General features: G+C 42.0%; 1 protein-coding gene and 1 long non-coding RNA gene across 2 annotated transcripts; one reads left to right on the top strand and one right to left on the bottom strand.

Annotated features, from left to right (window-relative positions):
• The first annotated feature begins 557 nt into the window (after nt 1-557).
• On the top strand, nt 558-1244 carry LOC117901551 (mitochondrial pyruvate carrier 2). Its single transcript, XM_034812348.1, has 3 exons — nt 558-746; nt 803-843; nt 898-1244. Exons 1-3 carry the CDS (start codon nt 641-643, stop codon nt 1171-1173), a joined length of 423 nt encoding a protein of 140 aa, XP_034668239.1. The 5' UTR covers nt 558-640; the 3' UTR covers nt 1174-1244.
• LOC117901554 lies at nt 1232-10760 on the bottom strand. The gene is made up of 2 exons (XR_004649324.1): nt 9323-10760; nt 1232-2107 (listed from the first exon to the last, which is right to left on the bottom strand). It is a non-coding gene; the product is annotated as an uncharacterized LOC117901554 (long non-coding RNA).
• Nucleotides 10761-11857: the final 1097 nt, after the last annotated feature.

Raw genomic sequence — 11857 nt, 5'->3', positions numbered from 1 at the left:
TACATCACATACTCTTTCATTTGAGCAATATATATTTACATATATAGTGTATGGGAATTAAACTCTACTTTATTGTTGAAACTCTGCCGTTCGTTTGAGGTTTTTGTGCTCTTGTAGACAGTAGTCTTGGGGCCACAAACATTAGTTTTATGAACTACACATGTGGACAGTATGCAAACTCGAGGAATAAACTGGAACAGGCCTATGACAACTCGAAGCAAGGTCAAAAATTAGAGAAAAAATTTACTTTCTGGCTGCTTAAGAATTCCACTTGTTTAACCTTTAAGAAGGCTTGTTTCAATACGAACATTCCCTCGGACTCCGTGGAGCATGCAGTAATGGAAAATATAGATTACGTGCACACATTTTGACCAATTGGTGGACAAGCTCGATAACCCTAAATAACAGCATTGTAATCTCCATAAATAAGTATTTTAGAGCTTGACAGCTATCTTCTTTGATTTGAACTTCTGTGCAATGAATCGGCCCAAAAACATTTCCACATCAATACTCCTTTGTATTATCAAGTATTATCCCTTCAAACAGTTAGTCAAACAGTTGTGTCACAAAGCCAAGACTATAAGTCAGGCTCTAAATTCGAAATTTTAAAAATTTACAACTTTTTGATCATTATTCAATTATGTCCAAGGGCACGGGACCTTTGTCTAAATTATATAATGTTGTCATTCTCAGCGTAGACAAGTTTGTGCCCAAAAGTGCTCAGCCGTTGTGGCAGTCACCAGCGGGTGAGTCGAATATGTGCTGTAAATGATCCATAAGTGATCTAAAACTCTTTCGTTAGGACCGCGCACCGTCTTCTTTTGGGCTCCGCTCTTTAAGTGGGTAAGTAACAAACTATAATATGGGTTGAACACCATATAAATGCTGTACTTTTAGGGCCTAGTAGCGGCTGGTTTAGGCGACACATTGAGTCGCCCTGCTCAGAATATTTCGCTGAATCAATGCGGCTCCCTGGCGGTAACTGGCTTGATCTGGTCCCGCTACTCGGTGGTTATTATACCCAAGAACTACAGCCTCCTGGCCGTCAATATGGCTGTCTTCTTCATCCAATCGTTTTTGGTGGTAAAACATCTGCGATGGCGCAATGAGAAGACCAAGAATACGGTTTACAAGCATCCGCACTATCCCATCTGGTCGGGTGAAGATTGGTGATGATCTGTAAAGCCACAAAACTCATTTGGTGATAAATAAAAAACAAAAACACTTTTGGTTGCCGCTCTGGAGCTTTGCCGGTTTTATTCCTTTTTTTTCTTACGCATTTCGTGAAATCTTCATTATATTTTTATATAAGTTGCTTGAAACTCTAAGATAAATATAAACTAATTTTTTCACGCCCCCCGTGCTGATGGTGTTTCGGGGGCGTAGGCTTGGGCATGTGACTTACGACTAAAGAACTACAATATTTTATGTAACTAAGTATTTCGTTTAAATGTTGGATAGTGCAATCAGCTTGAGTCCTCTGGCTCGTCCTGCTGCCGTGACTCGTGCCAGTGGGGGGCCTGCAGGGCGGCCGGGATAGTGCGCACAAGCTCTGTTGCGATTGGTCGTTCTGTCGCCAGTCGTCCTGCAGCCAATGCGCTGCCTGCAAAGGACTCATCGTTCGTGTTGGGGGGATGGTTGGGTGGGGAGTCCTCGGGTCGGGGCTCGCCACAGGCACAAGTTGAATCGCAACGGGCCTGCAATGCAGTTGGCAAGCCTCGTCGTCCTCGGCACACTCACACACACACTTAAGAGGTCGTGGAGGCAAGGACTCGGTGCCCGGCCAACAGGCGTATGGTTGATATATTACTTAAACGTCTTTCCATGCGCATGTGAGCGAGGCAGGCCAGAGAATTATTGGCACCAATCCCCGTGCAGCGTGTGAGTGAGTGTGCAACTTCCTGGACAGCTTGATATGTTGCCAAATGCATTTGCGCGCCGATTGTGCTGGCCCTGTGCTTACCCCGCCCGCAGTTCCCCTTTGCATCAGGCTTCAATTCCGCACTGAACTGCCATTGGTTGGTCAGGCCTCTGATAGTTTCAGTTTGGCTCTCTGCCTGGATAAACTCCCCAATTGTCCAACGAGGTTTCCTTTGGGCCTTGTCGGCTGCAACGACAAAAGATGAAGAGAAATGGAACACATTAGTTGGGGGCCAGGCACCAGATAAGTCAGCAATTTAGGACACCCATTAGGAGGAGTACAGTGGAGCAGGGAGAGTTTGCAGCATTAAAGAGTGATTTAATTACAAATATTACAACTATGAAACCCTGCAGAAAGTATCAGTAAATCAGTGTCCACCTCCTTCTCCAGAGTCCACCTATCAAATTCAGATAAATACATATACAAATTCGAATCTCTTATCTCTAATTTCAGTGTCAGCTAGCATCTGGTTCCCTTTTTCCGTATCCCTCCATCATCTATTCTTATCTCACGTTTTTATAGACCTAGGCCACTGTGCCACCGTGGTGTTGTGGAGGTGGAATGGGTAATGGGCCTCTGCCAAGATGGTAGCTTGCCAAAATCTTGACTAGAATTTTTCTCACGCTCGCTTCCAAAAAAAAGACATGAAATGAAATGAAAGAAAGAAAGCATCTGAGAGATGGCGGGATGGCAATGAACTTTATTGCGTAATGCAGAATCTTGGCAAGCGGCTCGCTCAAAGGGGGATTCCCCCATACCGCTCTGAGTATTTTCCGAATAACGATGCTACAATGCAATTAAAGCGCCACCTGCCGATGGGGCCCTGCCAAACGCCTGATGCGTAAACAAAACGAAAGCTGACATAATTTATGATCATGGAGTTTTGCCAATAAGTTTTCGAGATGCCGGCCCCAGACACACTGTCTGCTTCGATCAGCATCGGAATCGGAATCAGCCTCAAAGTCTCATGCTCATCCTCATCATCATCATCCTCTTCATCGCTGAATGACTTCGGGAGAGTTCTCGCATTGCCTAAGGTCAGGTCGTTGGTCGATGGTCGATGGTCTTGACGTCACAGAATTGTGTTATTGAACAGCTGCCAATTGCGGCCCACCACAAATGTTACTCATTCCAGAAAATGCCGAGTTTTACTCCCCTCTCTCTTTCATTACCGATGCACGTGTTAATTGAATTATGGCTATCGGAACTGCTCCAGTAAGATGGTTCTATTGGGGTAGGCTAGGCCAACACGTGCTCCTAATTGCCTTTGAGGCAGCTGCTCCAACTTGGTTGAGTCAATTTATGAGCCTAATCATTGCCAAATTATGACAAATTATCCCTGCATTTATTTTTGTTTATGGTGATTTCATATTCATTATTCACTCTAGAACATGGGCGACAATTTTCTTTGCTCTGAAGTGTGTGAAAATGTAAATTAGGTAAGTGAATGGCTCTTTTGGGTATTTGCTCTTGTGGTTTATCTAACTTATCATTGGATCTATTGTAACATTAACGAAATTAAAGTAAGTTTTTATATTTAAAGAAATCGTGGAAAAGGTTAAAGTTTATCTGGATCTTTATTTCAAAAGGTTTGACTTGGGCTTGCGTTAGATTCTTCAGAAAGAAATTCTTTCCATAATTCCATCAGCATCTTTGAGGATTTTTGTACGAAATTACAGAGACTTTTGACACCTTTGAGGGATTTAGTAACCTTCTAAATGATTTATTATAGCCTTCTCTCTTCATATATGATCTCATTCACTTTACCATAGATAATACAATATCATAAAACAATTTGTACCGAACGAGTGACCCAAGGAATGTGCTCATTAAATATTTAGAAAAATTATATAATAATTTTTTTATTATGTTAAATTTGTTGCCTTTTTTCTTAAGAAAATCCTCTATTATACAGCATTCAGACGGAACGAATTAATAACTCAGATTTCTATATAGATCGTAGCCATAACGATGGATCGTCTCACGGACAGCGCAAAAAGTACGAAAGTCTTTGACGTTTTAAACAAATTTCGCTGTCTAAATCGTTTTTCCTATTTCTTTTTCGTTCTTTTTTTTTGGGACTTTTGTTGTTTCTGATCTTTTCACTTTGCTGTTGTTGTTTTTGTTGTTTTTCAATGTTTTTCCGAGGGAAAATTGCTTTTATTTATTTGTTCTAGAAGCTAAAAGTCGGCATTTTGGTTGCTTGTATTTTTCTACAATTTTTTTTCTGGCTGAATTTTCTTGATTTTGCCTCGCTCTTGCCGTGTAGAATTTGTACATTTACCTTGCTATTTTCGGACACACTTGACGGGCGGCCCGAAGAAGATCGAAGACGAAGGCGAAAGGCGCAAAAAGCGATAAAACCGTCAAGAGCCGAGCCGAAAAGAAAAGTCCGAGAAAATTGCGCAGAACTGTCGCCTGCCCTTATGTATCCCTCCGGGTGGTGCGGTAATGGGGCTGCGGCAAGGGGAAACTGTGTTATATACCATATATAAATAGGTATTTAGACTGGCTCTCGTATGTGTTCTTGGATCTTTGAGTTGCGATGACGCGCAATTGACGCGGGCAAAGACGCGTTGAAAGCGTCGCCGCTGCGTCTATTTTTGTGGACACAACTAATACTACATCCACTCGTGGAGCGAACGCTGCAAAAGATACATTTACAGATACAAATGCATCTGGTTGTATATTTCGTATTTCGTTTTTCGTTTTAATCTATTTCAGTTGCTTCATCGAAAATGTATTTCGTGTGGCACTGTGGTCTGTTCGCTCGGTCTGATTTTGTTGTTGCCTCTTCCTTCCATCTGTCTGAATCTGTGGTTTTTGTGTCTATAGTCTATAGGGCGATGCGGCACAAATTGTAATTAGTGTTCGCTTTTCTTAGCTTTAATTAGAAAATTTTTCGTTAATTTGCACGTTTTCTGTGCCTGTGTGTGTGCTCATGGTAAACAAATGAACCTTGAGATCTGCAGTAAGACTGCAGTTTATTTACCTGATAATGTTGCAAGCAACAAATTCAGGGTCCCAATTGGGTTGTACTAGGGTACATAATGAAGGTTGCTGATTATGTCATAGATCATGCTTTCGTGCTGAAATTTCAACACAATTTATGCTAATTTAAGCTGACATTTTATTGAAATAAGTACTTGGATCATGATCTTTACGATAATAATAGTTAAGGATCTATAAATTTTGCTACTAGACGGGCAGCACTGCCAGTGGTCGTGTTTCTAAACTAATTTTAATTCAAACAAAAGTCATATTTATTTCCCCTTTTGTAAACATCGAACCAATAATATTTTTCAGTGAATGAAAATTCTAGAACTGGAGAAGAGAGAAACAAGCAAAATTTTAATGATTATTTTGTGTACATTTTGGAACAGCAGCAAACGCTTTTCTGTGTGGATTTATGTGTACAAAAATCGCTCAAGTTGTTTTGCTTTATTGACTACAGCTGGACAGCTCAAATGGCAGTGGGATGACTCAAAAAGGAAAATGTGACTCAGAAATCACAAATGTCAGCGATGCGTTCGTCTTGAAATCTGATGAAAACTGAAAGTCAATCAAAATAAAACAGAAAATGAAGAGCAATAGAAAGATATAATGAAAATTCGGATTCGGAAACGGAATCGGGAAATTGGCAAACAAATCTTTGAATATTAACTGTCTGCCAAAACCACCAAACAGAAGAGAGAGAGAGAGAGAGAGAGAGAAAGAGAAAGACAGACTCAAAAAACAAAAAATTCGTTGAATATTGGCCAATAAATTTTACAAGACGTTGACATTTGGCCAACCGGCATGCTGAAACGGCCTTGCCAAAGGCCAATCAAACGTCATTATCTGGTTGTATGCACATAAATTTGATAAACATACAATAATCATAATGATAATTGGACACCTGTTGGCAAGTGCCAGCAAATGTCTGGCCAAGAATTTTGTTGTTTGGCCAATTCAACAACAATCGAGCAGCCACGATGACGTTTTCCGAGCGAGAGAAATACTGGGCAACTCGTCAAAAATGTGCGTCAGCAATTAAAATCATAATGAGATTGCCAAGTTAGAGGCGCCACCGGCTCGATCCGTTGCCAGACACGCGACCCCTGGCCACGCTACTGCCACAGCCCCCCGCATCCACCCCACAGACACACACACACATTCCGCAGGATGCGTTGCCAAAGCTGCTAAAAATCTTGGCAGCAGAATATGCCGACTGCTGGCCACGTTTGTTGATGTTTATGTTGCTTGGGATTTTTGGCTTCCAGAGGCGCAGAGGGCCGGAATGGGCCCAGTGATGGTGCCAAACAGGAAAGGAATACAAAAAGGAAGCAAAAGAAGGCGTAGATCCAAGGCTGCCACAGCGAAGTTGGGATACGCTATAATTTGAAGAACTCTGCTAGAAATTCTGTGAATGCTTGTGATGACTTCGAAAAGATCTTCTGAGAATTTGTTTAGAGCAGTTTTTAGGCTACTAAAAAACGAGGGAAATCGAGGGGTCGCTAAGCTAGCAAACATTTATTCAAAGTCGGAATACCCTCTGGCAGAGTACAACCAGTAAACCCTTTCAGAAAGAATAAAAAGAGCCCCCACCCCGGAACATGTCTTGGAAGATGGAACATCTCTTAAGTGTTGACTGGTGGCTGCTGACTGCAGGCTTTCTCTCAGACTGGTAGGCGCTGCCAACTGCGAACTGCGACAATGCGGCGTATACGTAATGAAGGAGGAGAAAACTGCAACCCCAACGCCACACCCCAGAGCACATAACGTATACGCAGTGCTGGACAAAGTTGCGGACCAAAATGCATAACAAATAAATAACAAAGGCCTGGACCATCATTATAAAAAAAGAATCAAAAAGAAAACGAAATGAAAAACTTGGACAAAAAAATATGGAAAGAAGAATGTCCGCTCAAAGGATGGCCGAGCGGGCGCACTAATAAGTTTTAAGAAAAATGAGAATGAAAAATCGTTTGTGCATTTTTATAAGTGCAAAAATATGCAAATAGAGTAAATCATTACTGGCTGGATACGGAATACTGGACCAAAGGGCAGACAAAGTTCTGGGCGGCACTGATGACTGCAGGAGGACCACGCGGAGCACCACTGAAATCATAATTTGGCGATTTATCTGTTTGTTTGTTTTATTTGCCGCCTGTCTAGGCCATTGAGAATTATGGTTTTCGACTGTCGGCAAAACTGAATCAGACACAAAGTGGAAAGGAAGGAAGTGGGCAGAGCCTAAAGGATGTACAACTTAAATTCTTGGCTGGGAATTTGTATTTAATGTTCTTTGACAAACAATTTCTCACTGGCAATTCAATTAGTTTTAATTGCTCGACTTGGCGTTTAAAAATGTCCTTCGCGGGCCATCAATAAAATCAATGCAGGCCATAAATCTTCAAGCCTTTCATTGCACAGCGAAATGCAAAATGGGAATCGGAATTTGAATCCCTATCTCTGGCGGAAGCACAGATAAAGGGACAGAGCAGGTAGCCGGGGAGAGAGCCTTTTGTTGGCCGGACATATGCAGCCAGTCAAGGAGAAAAGACACAATGCCTTGGACTTGACTGCGTTTGCTTTAGTTGCCAATTTCCGGGCAAACGGACAGAAAAAGAAGAAGAGTGAAAGAAATGGGATACCCCGAAAAAAGAGAGTTATTTGCCAGGATGTCCGAAACATTGTTGGTGTCAACAAATTCCTTTTCAACGGACAGCACAAAAAAATGTTCGACCATTGCCAGCAGAAGGGCAGCAGGAAAAAACTGAAACCAAGTGAAGACAAAATTAATGTGGAAACATTAAGGAATGCCCGGAGTGTCCTGCCCTAAGTCCTTGGCAATTAAATTTCGTGTTAATTTTTTGGCTCTGCCTCGGGAAAGAGAGAGTGAGTATTTCCCCGCTTTCCGGCCAATTAACTATGGGAGAGGTTGAAAGATTTTTAATTGTTCTAATGGCTCGTAAATCTCTTTTTGTACAACTTTCTGATTGTTGGGACTTGTTGTGTTCCTCCGCACTGCAGACAGTCATAAATTTGGGAATTTAAAATTTCGAATTCAACATTCAAAAACTATGAAATTTAATGGCACTGAATGAGAACTACAAAGGCAGGCAGACACTCGGATATTTAACCAAAATTAATTGTCCAAAGTACAATGTACTCTGGCGTGTTCTGGCGCTCATTTTTTTTTGGTTGCACAGTCATAAAAAAGTAATCTATCTATGAGATTAATTTCTGATATATGATTTTCGTTTCATCTTGCGGCAAATGTTTGGGGAAGGTAATGTGGTCATGGCTCTTGGTGTGGAGCTCAGTCTGAGACCCTTTCCCGCACTTTTAACTCATCCCTTGCCTCTGTTCATTGAACCATAAAGGCAGGCAGTGATAGAGATCGAAGGAGGCTGCTGGTCTACCAGTACGAAGCCCTTGTCGTGGGAGCGAGGTCTTTAACATTTTTGGGGCCCCGCCTATAAATTCGTTTGGGAGTCTGACTAGATGTTGGATGACTCTTCTCCGGACACGCCCCCCTATGGCGCATTTAACATTTTCGTTGTCATTTCTGCACTGCACTCGGCCTTATTTATGTGGCGCCAGGATGTGGCTCTGTGAGCTCTTCCTATGCGGGGTTTCTGGGTCTTGAGGATGAGAATTCACTCTTTTGGTGGACGATTATCACCATGTGGCAACAGCTGGTCTTGGCGTGTGAGAAACGTGGAGGTGGCTGCTGTGTATGTGTGTTCGGTTGAAAGGTTATCATAAGCTTTGGGTGGCAGGCTTGGCCTTAGAAAAGCGTAGATTAAATGACAGTAAATGTTTTGCGATGAAATTTAAATATCTACATATTGGCAATACGAGAAATACTTGTTTTGGAATGAAATTTAAATATCTACATATTGTGGTGTAATAAATAATTTAAATTTTTACGTTTTTATTAAATATATAGAAACTACAAAATATTCCTCTAGAATGATTTCATAACTCTAAACTATTTTATGCATTTATTGGCTGTTAAGAGTTTGGAGTATGTTTCTTGCAGAAATGCATTCGATCTCTAAAGATGAATCTCGTATTTACTTTCTTTCATACTTGATAAGAATTTAATTCTGCATTCGTCTTCTCCTGTATATAAAATCTATTATTGATTTATTTCAATGAAATAGAATTAACTAGATAAATCCATTTGATATTCCATGTATCTTTTCTATTCATTAAGTTTGCTTTAGAAATATACCTTAGTGGTTCAACTCTGACTTAAGTCAGTCATGGCAGTCATCTCTCTTGTTTATCAGACTCTAATATATTTTCCTGATTCTCTTCTATTTTGAGTCTCTATTCTGTGAGTCTCTCTTATGCTTTTCCCACTCCCTCATGCACCTAAAATTGTTATCAGAATCCCTTTTTACTCACCATTATTCTGGCACTCTTTCTAGCTCGGATGTTCTCCATTTCTCCACTCCTCTCCACTATGTTCAGCTCCACTCGTTCCAACGGTCCAGCTGTAGCATGGCGTGTCATATAATCTTATGCTCGACGAGACCAGAGAAGTTCCTCGTGCCGATTGAATTTAGGTTCGATTTTAATCGATCAAATAATTGTCTACAAGTGCTGGTCATTACCACGTATTCGATGTAACCAGATTTGTATTATATATTTCACTAAGAGTTTAAGAGTATTCTTTGTTCTAGTGTTTTTATTTATAGAAGTTGATTAAGTGTCAATAACGTTGTAGTTATAGTGGTTGCGGGGATTAAGTATTTTTTATAAGTTATTGCTTTCAGTTGAGTATTTTATGTGTGATTAAATTATATTTGATTATTGTTTATATATAGAATAGAGAGTTTTAAGCACTACGTTCACTATTTTGAAATGTTTATAACTTTAGTTATTATTATTTTGTGCCTCTCTGTGGATGATGTTTATCCTTTGAGGCTTCGCTGGCATTTGCCTGGCTCCGTTGACGTGCTGATGGTCCAGGACGATTCATTGCATTAAGTCTGGTCCGTTGAAACAATCAACATTGCCAAAGGTTGGTTGTTGTTCCTGTCCAGTTGCACTTTTTTGTTGGTTGTTGGTTGGGTCCGAGCCAGGCCTCCTTCTCTGGCACTCTTTTTGGCACCGCATGTTGGTCAGTCCACACACATTTCAACACACACAAAACACACACACACACACACTTTGGACACACTTTTGCACCACAGCAGCAACTGGTTGTTGGTGTTGCGGAACGATGCTCCTCCTTCTTCTTCTTTTAATTGATGTTATTTCTGTATGATTGCTGTATGGTCGAGACGGACGTGGAAGAGCATCCAGATGGTGGGGTCCTCTGTGCGGTCCATCCGTGTGTCCAATCGCGTGCGGTGTGGGTCTGCGTGTCTGCGAAGCTGTCAATTGGCCATCAACTGCTGTTTGGCCCTGCTCGATCTTGGCCCTGATGTTTGAGTTGGCTAATCAAATGGCGAGTGCGGCCAAAAAAATTACGCTGCTGCTGCTGCTGCTACTGCCACTGGCACTGGCACTGCTTTCACTCCACATCCTGGCTGCGTGGCAATGTCTTCTTTGGGCCACCTTCAGCCTCAGTGGCATGGCCAGGGGGTAAGGGCCAGTTGTTGTTGGCCACTTTTCTTGGCTGGCTACGCGTCGCTCAAACTCAAACTCAAACTCAAACTCAATTGGCAGTCCACAATCCGCAGTCAGAACCGGTGGCCAAGGGTCCGTCCCGGTCCCGGTTCCCGGGGCCGTGTAGCCCCGGTCCGGTCCGGTGATGGCTGCCAGCCTTTTGTTGGCTCGCAACACCAGACGCTACCAGTTTCTTGGCCAACTGACTGACGACTGCTCGCACGGGCTGCCAAAAAGCGCACCAGAGGCCCTCGAACGCTGCTTCTCTCTGTCTCTGTCTCTATCTCTGTCGTCGTTGTCGTCGTCGTCGCAGTCGTCTCGCTGCTTTTTGTGTCGTCATCGTCAGAGCATTGGGGTCGGTCCCATCGCCCACCGCCCCTCCCCACGCTCATTCATTCCCCACTCTCTCTCTCTCTATCTCTCTCTGGTGCTCTCCCATTTTTCGTCGCTTGCAATTCCAACTGGCTGCGCTCCAAGCGAACGACAATCGCACAAACGGTACAAACGATCCCCCACACCCCCGATTTCTACACTGACTTTGGCGTTCGTCTGGGCGGTCGACTCTTCGGCAAATATTCGTCGTCAGCGTCACAGCAGAAGCAAACGCAGCAGCAGCAGCAGTCGCAGAGCTTTCTCTGTGTTTTTGTTGCTGCATTTCTCTCTCTCTCTCTTTCTTTTGCTCTCTCTCTTCTAATGTTCTCTGGTTTTGAAATTTTTTGGAATATTCACGTGCCCGCATGCGAGTCCAGAGTTTTCGGTTTGGCCCGCGAAAAAAATGAACAGTGCTGGAAGATTTATGTGAGCACGTGGTTTTGGGGAACATGCTGGGAACACGACTGTGGGTGCTCCATCTTACATATGTATATAGAGGCATAGGCTGGAATTTGTGCTGAAGATTTACTTTAAGTCAGTGATTAGGAGATCTGTGCAGCTGTGGGAATATATTTGTTGCTGCAAAACCTTTGATCTAATCAGCAGATTTCATAATTTGAAATGATTATTGATAATGATAATTGGAACAAAAACATTTATGTATATATTTACATTTTACAGAAGTTATATTTGAAGAGATGAAAATTTATTTTACAATAAATATAATAGAGAAATTTTATGAGCCTGCATGGGCTACAGATATCTGCAGTTTACAGAATGCGAAAAGTTTTCACTGAAAACAAGCGCTTTAGATTGTAATTCTGCAGACTAGATTTTGATTCAATAAATAATATTAATGCCATTCCCTATCCAATTGCATAAATGCACTGCCTTTGGATTCACAGAGTTCAAGTTCATGCATAAAAATGCTTTCAGTAGATGTTAATCTGCGAA

This window comes from Drosophila subobscura, chromosome U (genome assembly GCF_008121235.1).
Source record: "Drosophila subobscura isolate 14011-0131.10 chromosome U, UCBerk_Dsub_1.0, whole genome shotgun sequence".
In the NCBI taxonomy this organism is placed as follows: domain Eukaryota; kingdom Metazoa; phylum Arthropoda; class Insecta; order Diptera; family Drosophilidae; genus Drosophila; species Drosophila subobscura.
The sequence above is the reverse complement of the archived record's forward strand: the minus strand, read 5'-3'. Positions and strand labels throughout refer to the sequence as shown.

What these genes read in the sequence shown, in the direction of transcription:
- LOC117901551 (XM_034812348.1), top strand. Translation starts at nt 641, where the DNA reads ATGTCCAAGGGCACGGGACCTTTGTCTAAATTATATAATGTTGTCATT. An exon ending in GTTGTGGCAGTCACCAGCGG is followed by an intron (nt 747 to 802) that starts GTGAGTCGAATA and finishes CTCTTTCGTTAG; the next exon opens with GACCGCGCACCGTCTTCTTT. An exon ending in GGGCTCCGCTCTTTAAGTGG is followed by an intron (nt 844 to 897) that starts GTAAGTAACAAA and finishes CTGTACTTTTAG; the next exon opens with GGCCTAGTAGCGGCTGGTTT.